The following is a 14,438-nucleotide window of genomic DNA, read 5'->3' as shown; positions in this document are numbered from 1 at the left end:
GTGCTGCCATCCTGGCCTGCTGCTTGGTCCCATGCTAGGATAAGAAGAGGTGGTGAGACTACTGGTGATTAAAAAAATCCCATTCAATGTATGTAAGTCAACAAGTAGAGGCTAAAAATGGTACAGAGAACTTGGGAAAAGTTCCACTGAGAACAAAAAATATTTCTAAAAGTCCCCACTGCAGAGTCACTTTTAAGCCCCTTTAAAATTTTCTCCTGTTCAGTCTCCATGCATAACAAAACCTTCCAGTTGCATAGTCCTACTTTATTGTTCGTAGTTTCCAAGGAGCTTACATTATGTATTTTTTACCTCATTTTGTCCTCACAACAACCCTGTGAGGTAGGTATTACTCTTATTTGATAAAGAAACTAAGGTTAAAGGCTTCCTAATTTGTCCGAAATCACAGAATTAATAAGGAGTAAAGCTCAGACTAAAACCTACGTATACTGATTCCAAGTCCAAGTCTCAATCCCCTGTATCATAGAGAAAGAAGTTTTCTGGCCACCTTGAACAAGAGCCAGGAGTTCTCAACCCATCAAGAAAATAGCCCATTAACAGAAATTTGGGCTAAGACAAATGAAAGACAAGATTGCTACAAAGGGCTCAGCTAGTTTGATTCTCAGAGTAAGGGAAGTATTAGTTTAAGGGTCAAACCCACAACTAAAAAAATCACAGGTAAGAGGAAAAAAAACTTTAAATATGTGAGGGATAAACAAGGTTAAAAGGAATGATGACTGAAATACTACGCCACCTAAACCCTTTTCCACATTCCATTTCCTAAAGGATCTTCACATATCCTTCCTTCCAAGGTAAAACAAACTTTCTGTGGCCAGGTGGTTCTGGAAGAAAAGGATCCAGTTATACATGGCACCTGAGGAGAGACAGGAAAGGAGAAGGGGAGAAGGGCACAAGGAGCCAAGCAGCTTGCAGTTTTTATTCCATTTTCCTTTTATCAGATACCATCTTCAAGGCTTAGAACTTTCCTGTGTTGTGTTATCCTTTCACATCCTCACTGAAAGTAAAGAAACAAAACTGGAAGTAGGAGATATTTTGGGCCAGGACTCACTGGACACCTTTGTGGTTCATTCTACAGAAACGGGCCATTCTCTAAAATACTATAGCTCCTAAAAACAGCGATCATTGACTTGATAACTCTCTTTAGGCAATGTCTTTTAAATCACAGAAGTGAAAGAAATGCAAATCAAATATAATGTACTTACATCACTATGAGAGGTGCTAGGTTCTTCGTCATCACTGCTGACCAGATCAATGTATTCAAGAACAGGTCTTAATGGTCCTTCCTATGAAAGAATTGAGCAAATTAACAAATCATTTATAGTTATTCAAACTAAACTAGTCATTTAAAACATCCCATTTTTGGTTGGGATTGGCAAAAATTCCTCTAAAGAAGAAGCCTATGGGTGGCAGAAAGTAATGAGAACAAACAGAAAAATATTCAGATACATGCATAAGAAACGATAAGATCTAAGAGTTTAAACCTCGGTAGAATATTATGACAATGTTGATTTTTTTGAGGAAAAGATTATTAATAATAAAGGAACACTGCTACAAGGACACAGATAGCAGATAGTATGATTCAATGCTTTTTAGATGGGATGAGTATTAATTATGTTAGATAACCAAGCTCAAAAACATGCAGTTCTTTGACTAACAGCTCAGCTTTATCTCCCACTCCTATAGTCAAACATCAAACCTGATTCTTCATCCTCTTTGGAACCATTCTGACTGCATCACAGACCAGGCCTTGAATGCTAGGCCTAAATGCCTAGATTTTATTCTACAGGCAAAAGGGAATCAATAAATACAAAGACAGGAAAAACATGAGAGCTGTGCTTTAAATAGATTAATCACACAGACAAGTATGGAAAATGGGGAAAGCAGGATAATCAATCAGTCCAATAATACAAAACTAAAATAATGGCAAAGAGAATATGTTGTGGTACACATACAAGAGAATACATGGGTAGAATGAGAAAAAAAAAAGATTGGCTATAAAAAAACACACCTCCCCCCCAAACAAAACAAAACCCCAGCAATAACAAGGAATCAAAAAAGTCCTTAAAGTTTCACCCTTGGGCAACTGGAAGGATACTAATGCCATTTAGTATAAATCTGGAATACAGAAACAGGAAGCTGACATTCTTTTAGACATAATGGGCTGATGTACCAGTGGTACCCAAAAGTAACTGGCAGATAGCTGGAAATCCAGGGCTGTAATCTGGATGTATGAACATAGCTAGATAAACAGATTTGGGAGTTGCTCCCCTAAAAGACTAAACTGAAACTGTGACAGAGCCAACAAAGAAAGCAAAGAGGAGAAAGAAGAGATTTAAGAAGGTTCTCGAGAAAATGCCAGAATTTTAGGACTCAGGAAGAACTGCTAAGCAGGTAATCAGGGACTGGAAAAGAATCGGGAATGCATAAATTCAAAGAAGCTAGAGAAAACCTCAACAAAAAGCTGTCAATGCTAATGTGGCCCAAAATGCTGACAACCAAAAAAACTGCCACTGAATTTGGCAACAAGATTTTTAAAATGCCTGAGAGCAACTTTTAATAAAGTAGCAAGCATACAGAAGCTACGCTCTAAAAAAATTAAGTAGAAAATGAAGCAGTAGGGGCACCTGGCTGGCTTAGTCAGCAGAGCATGCAACCTCATCTTGGGGTTGTGAGTTCGGGCCCACACTGCATGTAGAGATTATTTAAAAATAAAATCTTAAAAAAAGAAAAAGAGGCAGTAAAAGCCATGAGTAAAGAATATTATTTTTAAAAATCTAGTATGTTGAGAACAAGAGTAAGGAACATAGGAGGCGAATTCAGCTGAGGGAAAGATTTCTTTTTTTTTTTTTTTAAAGATTTTATTTATTTACCTGAGACAGAGAGAATGAGAGACAGAGAGCATGAGAGGAAGGAGGGTCAGAGGGAGAAGCAGACTCCCCGCCGAGCAGAGAGCCCGATGCGGGACTCGATCCCGGGACTCCAAGATCATGACCTGAGCTGAAGGCAGTCGCTTAACCAACTGAGCCACCCAGGCGCCCTGAGGGAAAGATTTCTTAAGATGCAGAAAGCTGACTGTTGGCAAACCAAAGTGATATATTTAGTGTAAAAACTAACAGAAAAAGAATAGAGTCAGGAGACAGAAGCTAAGATCTAGTTAAAGATCCTCTTCCTGAGAAGAGGCATCCAGTCTCAAACATAACTTGTTTCTCTCTTAGGCTACAACTTCTCCCCATGCAGAAAACTGCTATCCTTTCAGACAGGTTTTATCTAGCCACTAAAATAAAACCAGAGAGCAGAACTTCTGGGCAGGGATCATGTAATAAATAATTAAGATTTTTGCATGAGCTGTAAAAGTGGAGGTTTAAAAAAGAGGAAAAGAGGGAAAGAGTAGTTTCCAATTACGATCAACAGAGATGAACCACCTACCTTAAGACTAAAATCTACCACTGCTATGGGAAACATCATACATTCAATCCAAAAAGAAAGTAGAGGAGTGCCTGGGTGGCTCAGACGTTAAGCATCTGCCTTCGGCTCAGGTCATGATCCCAGGGTCCTGGGATCGAGCCCTGCATCAGGCACCCTGCTCAGCCAGGAGCCTGCTTCTCCCTCCCCCACTCCCCCTGCTTGTGTTCCCTCTCTAGCTGTCTCTCTCTCTCTCTCTCTGTGTCAAATAAATAAATAAGAATTAAAACAAGCAAAAAACACAAAAAGAAAGAAGAAGTAAAAATGTGATAGCGTCTCCTGTTCATATAATCATGTTACATTTTGTCTCTTCAAGAAATGTACGTCCATAGAAACAGCACACCAAGAAAGTCTCAGGTTATCAGAAATACACAGAGGTGGGGCAGAGAAAGCTTCCATGAACAGATAGGGAAAAAAGGGAGATGAAAGAAGGTAATAGAATATAAAGCAAAAAGTAGAATGGGGAAAAACAAACAAACAAGAAAACCCCTCCAAAACAAAAAACCAGAATAAGGAAAATGGTCACAGATGGGATTTAAAAATAGCTGCAGAAATAGTAGAAAGGACAAGAGCAGGGAATGATGAGAGAAGACTATTAGAAATTTACTACTGGGGTCAACCATTAGACTAATATGAAACCATTTCTGAACTACTGAAAAGTAACTTCATTACTCACACTAATTAAAAGAATAAAAAGAACCAAGATAGAAAAACCAAAAATGAGAAAAAGCAAGAGTCATTTAAAATACTTACTCATTCACTCAACAAATAATTGTGAACTTATAAGTGAAAGAGTGGTAGAAGATGAAGACACATATTTGAGACCACCAAAAAGGCAGAGGCTGGGTTAAAAAGAGAAGTATCCCAAAGGAAAATATTACTCAGAAGCAAACACTCTACACTTTAGCTAATTTTCACACTGGATACGGGAAAAGTTTTACCATAATGACTTAAAGAATCAAAACATTTTAGTATTCCATTTATTTTACTACTAATCAATAACATTTGTCATTGCTGTATGGGCTCTATACAGGCACTGTGCTGAACTTTTCATATATATTATTTCATTTAATCCCTAATTACTTTACAAGGTGAAATAGTGAATTATTACTATTATTCCATTTAACAAATGAGAAAACTAAGTGAGCTACACCTGGTTCTCTAAATATGTAACTGGCTGTGTGGTCATTATAATTCTGAGGCTAAGTTCAAAGTATACATACTACTATTTGGGGGGGGGGGGGCGCGCCTGGGTGGCTCAGTGGGTTAAGTGTCTGCCTTCAGCTCAGATCGTGATCCCAGGATCCTGCCCAGCTCCACATCACATCGGGCTCTGCAGGGAGCCTGCTTCTCCCACTCCATCTACCTGCAGCTCCCCCTACTTGTGCACTCTGTCAAATAAATAAATAAGATCTTAAAAAAACAATTTTTTTTTTAATTTTATTTTTAAGTAATCCCTATATCCAACATGGGGCTTGAACTCACACCCCCAAGATCAAGAGTCGCATGCTCTACTAATTGAGCCAGCCAGGAAACCCTACATACTATTTTTTTTTTTTTTTAAAGATTTTATTTATTTGACAGAGAGAGACAGCGAGAGCAGGAACACAAGCAGGGGGAGTGGAAGAGGGAGAAGCAGGCTTCCCGCTGAGCAGGGAGCCCAACTCGGGGCTCGATCCCAGGACCCTGGGATCATGACCTGAGCTGAAGGCAGACGCTTAACGACTGAGCCACCCAGGCACCCCCCTACATACTATTTTTAAATCAATGCCTTATTACCTAAGTTTTTGAGATACTTTGTATTCCTTCAATAAGAGCAAATGGACTTACTGCTTTGTCCCCAACTCTGAATAACTCATAACACTAACCAAAAAGTAAGTTATTAATTCCCCCCAAAAATGTTTATTATATAAATGTCAAACATGGTTTCTTAAAATGTTTATAATGACTGCTTATGTTCTTTTTTTTTTTTTTTTTTTTTTTTAAGATTTTATTTATTTATTTGTGAGAGAGAGAATGAGAGAGAGCACATGAGAGGGGGGAGGGTCAGAGGGAGAAGCAGGCTCCCTGCCGAGCAGGGAGCCCGACGCGGGACTCGATCCAGGGACTCCGGGATCATGACCTGAGCCGAAGGCAGTCGCTTAACCAACTGAACCACCCAGGCGCCCAACTGCTTATGTTCTTAACAAGTATAAATCCATGTAGTCCTCCAACTAAAGGTATTTTATTTGAATTTGCTCCATCCATCAACCAGTAAACCATCATTCTTCTCATCCGTTTTGTACCAATAACAAAATCAAGGGATTCTACTCCCCAAGGCCACATAATTAGGGCTAGGAGCACAGGCACAAGCAAAATAGTTTAGGAACACAGCTGAATTAATATTCTAAGTTAAAAAAAATTTTTTTCTAATGACACAAAAAGCTTTCACTCCTGTCAGAAAAATGATTCTCATACAAAGCCAGACACCAATTACCTACTACTACAGTTGACCTTTGCAGAACATGAGGGTTATGGGCTCTGACCCTCCCTCCCACCACACAGAATTGAAAATCTACATGTAACTTTTGACTCCCCCAAAATGTAACTACTAAAAGCCTACTCTTGACTGGAAGTCTCACCAGTAACAGTTAATACATATTTTGTATGTTGTATATATTATATACCGTATTCTTACAATAAAGCTAAACAAAGTATTATGGAAATCATAAGGGAAATACATTTAAAGTACTGTAAAAAATCTTATCTGCATACAAGTGGACCCATGTAATTCAAACCCATGTTGCTCAACGGTCAAGTGTAAGTGGATGTCAATACACTACGATATGGTCTATAAGAAATGTAGTTTACCCCAGTCTAAAACAAAGAATATGGATTTGAGCATAGATGCACAACTCTAATCTAAAACCTTAAATATAGGGGCGCCTGGGTGGCTCAGTCGTTAAACGTCTGCCTTCTGCTCAGGTCATGATCCCAGGGTCCTGGGGTCGAGTCCCACATGGGGCTACCTGCTCAGCGGGAAGCCTGCTTCTCCCTCTTCCACTCCCCTGCTTGTGTTCCCTCTCTTGCTGTCAAATAAATAAATAAAATCTTTAAAAAAAAAATTAAATAAATAAAACCTTATATATAATACATGTTTTTTTGATATATTTCCATATATAGAAGTTAGGGATATAGTTTACTTCTGTAGTCCTACCCAGTTCAAAAATTTCGAATGGTTCCCAACTGACTACTTTAAGTTCAAATTTAGGCCACAGCTCAAGATCTACACTATCCGGCCCACCCTTTCTCTTCTACTTAAAAAATTTTTATCCTCCAGAACTACACATAATCCTCTCTGCTTTTCCCATTTTGATGCTTTCCTTATTTCTTTTCAAAATGCGCTTTTAAATACAAATACTAAATGTTATTTATGCCAAAAAGTCTGCCTTTTTTAAAAATAGCACCATGTACTTTTTATAAAAGAACTACTTTCTACTAGAACTTTTTTTTTTTTTTTTAAGATTTTATTTATTTAGTCAGAGAGAGAGCACGCGCGCAAGCAGGGGGAGCAGCAGAGGGAGAAGCAGGCTCCCCCCCAAGCAAGGAGCCTGATGCAGGACTTGATCCCAGGACTCTGGGATCACGACCTGAGCCAAAGGCAGTTGATTAACCGACTGAGCCACCAAGGCGTCCCTCTACTAGAACTATTTACACAGTTCTCATCACCTATTTTATCTCCCACATTGAAATATGGACACTTATAGGTAGGATATATTTCCAATTAATCTTTGTAGTTCTAGAGTACTTCCTTCAGGACTTTGCATATCATGAGTTCCAACATTATTTTTATTTATTGACCTAATTACAGGCCCAAGACACCCAGCCAAAAGATACCTTGATATTTTTGCCCATCACCCCTTTCTACTGTAGTTAAAGTATTATCCTTCCACCTACGTGCTTCTGAAGTTATTTATGAAATTACACCTTGATTTTCTTCACTATTTCTACATGCTCAATGATTTCACATAATACCAATAACCTTGGCTGAAACCTAAATCTCATGTGCTATTACTGAAATTACAATACGTTGTCTCAGCAGTTTTTATATCTTTGTATCTAAAGCAGCACTGTGAAAATGTCATCAGCTCTTAGCTAAAATAAGTTTTCTGGGAGTAAATTAACTAAAGTATCTGCAGTTTCAAAGACAGAAAGATGGTGGCTGAATAAGGGATCAGAGAGGTATTCTCACTCTTGGAAAGCTTGCATCCACATCACTTCACTTTAACAAAAAACCTACATTAGTACCCATTTTCACTAACTGAAGGAAATATGAAGAGGATTTGAGCTTATACAAAAAAAAAAATTTTTTAAAAGCCAAACTACTGTACAGTGTTTGTCTTGTTGCACCCCAACATGCACCCCAAGCAGCAAGAGTAGCACAGCCAAGCAAGCTCCTTCCCTGGGAACTGAACTCAGCATCTCACTGCTACAGCTTTGAGTTATCTGCAAGCACCTGTACCGTATCTTGATTTATTTTGTGCATCCGTTAGCAAGATGTGTCCTAAGGTATCAAAAAAGCCTAAAAGGAGTTATTTTTTTGGTCTGGAAATGCTAAAAAATTTTCCATATAAATTAATGGTAATTGCTTCTTCACTTTATGCCATCTTAGTTTAAGAAAGTTTTCAGAGGTTTCAAAAATTTCTACTTTCCAATAGTGGGGTGCGGGGCAGGGGGTGGGTGGAGACACACCTATACTACTTAAGAGAAAATGAGAGCAAAATCTTGAAGTTTTTGTTACGGTAACTTCTCATTTGAGATCACAAAGTTACTGACTTTGCAAAATCAAACAGTACACTTACAAACAGTACAGTTCTCTGTATGTACATTTCAAAAAAAAAAAAAAATTTAAATGAAAGAACTCATTTTTGCACCTCCACATCCTTATTATTCCTTCCCTTCAGCATGCTGTTTGGTTCCAGATACTATATATTTTGCAAACCACATAAAGACTGCTGTGCCACCATGTGGATTAAAGATGGGAAAATTAGATTAGTGAGAGTGAACTAAGAAATTCAAACCTGAGTAAATCAAGAAGCAACACCATGATGTCCTTTTTGTATCTGAAGAAATCTTAAGCAAAGAACAGTTTGTTACCTTTACTGCATAAGCATTACCTGAAGGAGTCAAGTATTAGTTTACAGAAAGAAGCAGAAGGCTCTGTCTCTGAATTTATTTTGAAACAGAATTAAGGTTTCATTTAAGTGTTATCACTAAAAATGTACAAGAAATGTTTTTAATAGGTTTCTTCTACTACTGTAATTGCACTTATTACATAAAATCCTTCATTTGCACTATCAGAACTTCGAACCTTCCTTTGCCAACCCCTAGGGATAAACAGAAGATGTTGGATCGAGATGAATACACAATGCACTGATTGTATATTTTTTATTCTTCAGGCAAAGATACACAGATTCTCTACATTTAAAATTTAAAAGACTATTTAAAACTTAAGAATATTTTAAACTTCAGCTTAATACCTTATTAAGCTTGTTAATCCAAGTTATACTATAATTTTTCACTCCACAAGTACCAAAAAAAGGTTTCAAATCTTTTTATTAATTCCATCTGTGATTCTCAAAGCAAGGCCCATAGTTTATAAAGTATGTCATTCTTTTATTTGCACAAAATATCAAGGTAAATATTCTCCAAATATACCAATATTCAGAAACCTGAAATATTTGTCCTAAGGAACATGGAATCCCATTACCAACATACTTTAGTCCACCGTGAAGAAGGGGCAGGATACAATTCGATTCACCCCCATCCCGGAAATCCTTCTAAGTTAAAATGAGGACAGAGAACACCTGAAGCTAATGTAACAGTATATGTTAACTATACTGGAATTGAAATAAAAGGACAAAGCACAATACGCACTGGCAATGGTGAAGAAAGCTCCCACACACACACACAAAAAATCTTGTGAAAGACTCCTAAATAAACCCATTAAACCACAGAACAACAATAGATCACCACAACGGCCCCTTGTTGGGGTATGTAAAGGATATCATTTAATAACTAGCTTAACAAAGTGCCCCAAATCAATGAACACAAAAACACATCCGACAATCTATTAAAGAAAAATTATACACCTTTAACAGCAAACCTCAACTAATCACTGGTTTGGAGAAGTTTTTAGCTGGCTAAGATACCACTTTAAACAGAGCCTTTGCAAAACTTTACAGTTTTGGGTGAAAACCATCCCCAAATACATCATAACCCGCTCCCCCCTAAACCAAGGCTTTACAAAGCATGGTTCACAGATTCCTATTTCCTTTCATTTGTTCCAAAGTGAAGATTCCTGGGTCCCACCTGCAGATTCTGATTCAGTCGGTGTGGAGTGAGGCCCAGGAACCTGCACATTTACACCTCCTAATGCTCAGAGACCACTGTCCCAAAGGGAAGGAAGTCTGAAAACCATGTGTGCTCCTGGTGATGCAGGGATCTTCATTATGAACATCAACTCTTGCACTATGCTGTAACATGACGATCTCAGAGGTTGGTGAAGTCTTCAAGCTATTTGCCTTCACGTTATGAAGCTACAGAACGCTCAGATTTCGAGTTCTTGCAACCCTTCTTGTTTTCTACCTCCTTCCTCATCATCAGCCGACCCTTCCCCATCATCAGCCGACCCTTCCCTCTAACCTGCAGGTCATCTCTGAAAGGACGCTCTTGCCCTGCTTCCACACACACTCTAAAAGACCAGAACTTGGCCTAGATGAAGTATAAAATGGCGCTCATGAAGGCACGAGAAGCGTGATTCAATGCGCAACATGTCCTTTCGGGCACAGTCTTTGTGGTGGCCACCGTAGGTGCTCAGAGACCCCCCCTTCGGGAAATGTCCTAATCCTACGCCATGCTCCCCAGTGTCTAGTACCTGCGAGGCATTCATACCTCGCTGCTGAATGACGAACGGGACAGGTGAGGTATCATCACATAATGGCTTACCACGCATAGGTTTGGGATTCTGGGAAAAACCCGAATATCGTTGCTACTTACACTCACAAACTGAATGTCATCTTCGTTTTCATCCGTTGTTGCCTCAGATGCCTCAGGCCCGGCTGGAGGGACAGACTCTATTATCTATAAAGATAAGGCAGAACATGCTTATCTATATACAGCCACATACTTGGAGGAGGAGATTTGTCCCAAAAGCAACGAAAAAGGAAGAGCTCTGTAACACAGCGAGCTCTCGGGAAAACCGAACTGAGCACAACTGCATGCAAATCCGACCAAGAACAGGACTCGATGGAGTCGGCTTATGGCTCTGCAGACACGGAGCCAGAGGGAGCGGACGCCGAAAACGACTTACCAGCCCCTGCGAATTCCCCAATCTCCTCCAGGAGGAGGGATGCACGCACACCGCCGAAGAGCGAGCCTGTCTCAAAATGTCGCTCTCACGGCCAGAGCAGCCGCAACAGCGACCTCCGGGGCCGGCGCAGGGGGCCGGGGGCGGCCGGGCGGCCATTGTTACCGCTGGTTCCTCGTTCAGACCCGCACCAGGCCCGAACGCTGGGCTCGGCCCGAGACGCGGAGGCTATGGCCCCGCCGCTGCGGCCCCGCCGCGCACCAGGCCTCACACTCGACAAAAAACACAAAGCCCTTCCCGGCTCGGCTGAGAATGCCGCGGCCCAACGCTCGACCACTCACCTCCGACCCCGGGTCTCCCATTTCTCCGACGGCCTAACTGACAGCACCACCGCTCCTGCGGCCCCCGCCGCCGCCGCCGTCGCTGCTGCCCCCGCTGCCGCCGCCTCCGCCGCCGCCGCCGCCGCCACGACTTCCCTTCCCGCCCAGCACCGCTTCGCGCCGCCGTGACCCGCCCCTGCGTGAGCGCCGACGCCGCCGACGCCACCGACGCCGCGGGCGGAAAGAGGTGTGAAACCCCTTCAAAAGGAGAAGCCGGCTCTGGCCCGCTATCCCCCGGAGCCTCTTTCTCGCAGTCCCGGCCTGCCTTCCCCGGGCCGCGCAGGATGCTGGGAGTTGTAGTTCTGCTCGTTCCTGAGCCTGTGCCGCGCCTAATTGAAGAGTGGAAAGGGACTCTCAGCGAGGCGCTTGCGTTCCTCTAGGCGGTTACTGTACTAAAGTAGTGTAATAGATGACCTTTCTCTCTCAGTCAGTTTTCCTCTCCCCACCATTCTTCTACTTTTTCCTTTTCTTTTTATACGAACATTGGTCTAAATAATCTAGATCAGTGGTGTTAAAATGCTCTTTCATTGTTTGCTCAGATACTTCCCTACCAAAACAGTGGCCGACTTTTTTCAATATTTACACATGAATGATTGTTAAGAGATACAGTTTATGAAAACAAATGTTTACTGACGATATTTTTAATAAAGATTTTATTTATTTGAGAGAGAGCACAAGCGGGGGTGGGGGGGAGGGAGAAGCAGACTCTCAGCTGAGCAGGGAGCCCCAGGTGGGGCTCATCCCAGGACCCTGGGATCATGACCTGATGGAAGGCAGATGCTTAACCGACTGAGTCACCCAGGCGCCTCCTGGCGATACTCTTGTAAAGCTTTTTCTCCTAGCATATCCGCCCAAGGTCACCTGACAAATCTGTAGTCCCACAAAATCACCTTTATGATTTTGGCTGTGGCCTACAATGAGTGAGATCACACAACAGAGGAACAATGAGGCATATCACAAGACAAAGGAATAGAGTTATTAGGAAATTTTTTTTTAAGATTTTATTTATTTGACAGAGAGAGACACAGCGAGAGAGGGAACACAAGCAGGGGGAGTGGGAGCGGGAGAAGCAGGCTTCCCGCAGAGCAGGGAGCCCAATGTGGGACTCGATCCCTGGACTCTGGGATCATGACCTGAGCTGAAGGCAGTCGCTTAACCAATTGAGCCACCCAGGCGCCCGAGTTATTAGGAAATTTTAAGGAAGGGTCGAGGTAGGTGAAATTTAAGTGAAGCAGTCTTTTGATAGGTACAAAGCCAATTAGGGCTGTGTGTAAAGAGTTCAAGGTCATGTCTGGACTACAGACTTCTGTTAACTTGGAAAGTACAGAGTGAACATAGATACTAATTGTTGGCCCAGAATCCCCTTATCTGTAGCCCTGCACTTGGTTTGGCATGAGGCTGGTTCTCTGTGTCACAGTGACCAGCCAAGGGAGGGATATTTCATTTTTACTGATAGATTTTCAAACAACAAAGCTGGTACTCTATGATTTTAGAGAACAAATTTTCTCATTGTGTAAATAAGAAAGCAGTAGTCACCAAGGTCACCTTTATTCTACAGGCGCAGTATTTCTTTGGGAGAATATTGTCTGTTAATTTTTCAGCTAACTTTCTCTCTCTGTCTGTTATTTGAGCCCAGCAGATATTTACTTTCTCATTTGGAGGCCTGTTTTTGCTGGTCTAAATGAGAACATGTCATTTGATTACTTATGTTCCCTGCTAGTATTTGATGAATCTGTTTGATTTCTCCAAAGGGCATTACAACTGCAGGTGCATTTGTACCAACTACATTTGGGACTTGAAGATGAAAGTTGAGAAAAAGAAACATCTGCTAAGATGATAGACCCAAAAGCTGCATGTAAATTAACCGTTTTTAAATCTCTTAAATCTAGATGAGATTTGCATTTAAACAATTTTTCTTATGTGCTGGTGAGAGTTCAGTGGAACATGTACTGTGAAAGGTTGCAGGTGGGAGTCATTCAGTTAAATTCTTGGAAAACAAACAGTAAATATGTGGCTATAGCCCAAATATGATCATGCCTTTCAATTCAGTAATTGTTGCAGGGATAGTTTTTTCTTTTTTTAAAGATTTTATTTATTTGAGAAAGAGAATGCCCGTGTGAGTTGGAGGGAGAGGCAGAGGGAGAGGGACAAGCGGACTCCCAGCTGAGCAAGGAGCCCACAGCAGGGCTCCATCCCAGGACCCTGGGATCATGACCAATTGAGCCACCCAGGAGCCCCTGGGATAGTCTTTTTCATTTTAGATATTCTAATAGGTGTGTAGTGATATCACACTGTGATTTAAATTTGTATTAACCTAATTAGTAATAATGTTGAAAATCTTTTTATGCATTCATTTGCCATCCATATATCTTCATTGGTCATGCCTTTTATGGACTTCTGCCCATTATTTAAATTACTTTCTTATTATTGAATTTTAAGAGTTGTTTATTCTGGATTCAAGACCTTAACAGATACGTGATTTCCAAGTATTTTCTCCCAGTCTATAGTTTGCCTTTCCATTTTCTTAAAATTGTCTTTCAGGGGTGCCTGGGTGGCTCAGTTCGTTAAGCGACTGCCTTAGGCTCAGGTCATGATCCCGGAGTCCAGGGATTGAGTCCCACATCAGGCTTCCTGCTTAGCGGGGAGTCTGCTTCTCCCTCTGACCCTCCTCCCTCTCATGCTCTCTCTCTCTCTCTCATTCTCTCTCTCTCAAATAAATAAATAAAATCTTTTAAAAAGTTGCCTTTCAAAGAGAAGTTTTTACATTTGACAAGGTCTAATTTATCAATTTTTTACCTTATCATGCTTTTGATGGTGTATCTAAGAAATTTTTTTTTTAAAGATTTTATTGATTCATTTGAAAGATAGAGAGAGAGCAGGAGCAGGGGGGGGAGGCAGAGGGAGAGGGACAAGCAGACTCCCCTCTGAGCTGGGAGCCTGACGTGGGACTCGATCCCAAGATCTGGAGATCATGACCTGAGCCTTAGGCAGATGCCCAACCATCTGAGCCACTCAGGCGCCCCTAAGAAATCTTTGCATAAGCAAAGTTACAAATATTTTTGTTTCCTTCTAGAAAATTACAATTAGGTTTTAATTTTAGGTCTATGATCCATTTGAGTTCATTTTTACCTATGATAAGTATGGATTAAAGTTTATGGTTTTGCATATGGATGTACAATTGTTTCAGCACCAGTTGTTGGAAAGACTATCCTTTCTTCTCTGAATTACCT

At 40.9% G+C, this 14,438-nt stretch overlaps 1 protein-coding gene across 7 annotated transcripts in view; it reads right to left on the bottom strand.

Annotated features, from left to right (window-relative positions):
- Positions 1–11,513, bottom strand: part of ZNF451 (zinc finger protein 451) — a 114,004-nt gene extending 102,491 nt beyond the window's left edge. For 4 of the 7 annotated variants that reach the window (XR_010413661.1, XR_010413660.1, XM_064597731.1 and 1 more), the window contains exons 1-3: positions 11,170–11,473; positions 10,519–10,602; positions 1,221–1,301 (exon numbers count right to left, since the gene is read on the bottom strand). Coding sequence is in view for 5 of the 7 variants with exons in the window: in XM_064597731.1 (XP_064453801.1) it covers positions 1,221–1,301; positions 10,519–10,602; positions 11,170–11,190 (186 nt within the window). In the remaining 2 variants the exon portion in view is untranslated. Of the gene's footprint in view, positions 1–1,220; positions 1,302–10,518; positions 10,603–11,169 lie in introns of all 7 variants that reach the window. The other 3 variants (XM_064597733.1, XM_064597732.1, XM_064597735.1) reach the window with 2 other exon arrangements.
- Between the last annotated feature and the right edge of the window lie 2,925 nt (positions 11,514–14,438).

The sequence above is a fragment of the Mirounga angustirostris genome, unplaced genomic scaffold (genome assembly GCF_029215605.1).
Source record: "Mirounga angustirostris isolate CCGP_5_RB_7025 unplaced genomic scaffold, mMirAng1.0.hap1 SCAF_8, whole genome shotgun sequence".
In the NCBI taxonomy this organism is placed as follows: domain Eukaryota; kingdom Metazoa; phylum Chordata; class Mammalia; order Carnivora; family Phocidae; genus Mirounga; species Mirounga angustirostris.
Note: the sequence above shows the minus strand (reverse complement) of the source record. Positions and strands in the feature narration are given on the sequence as shown.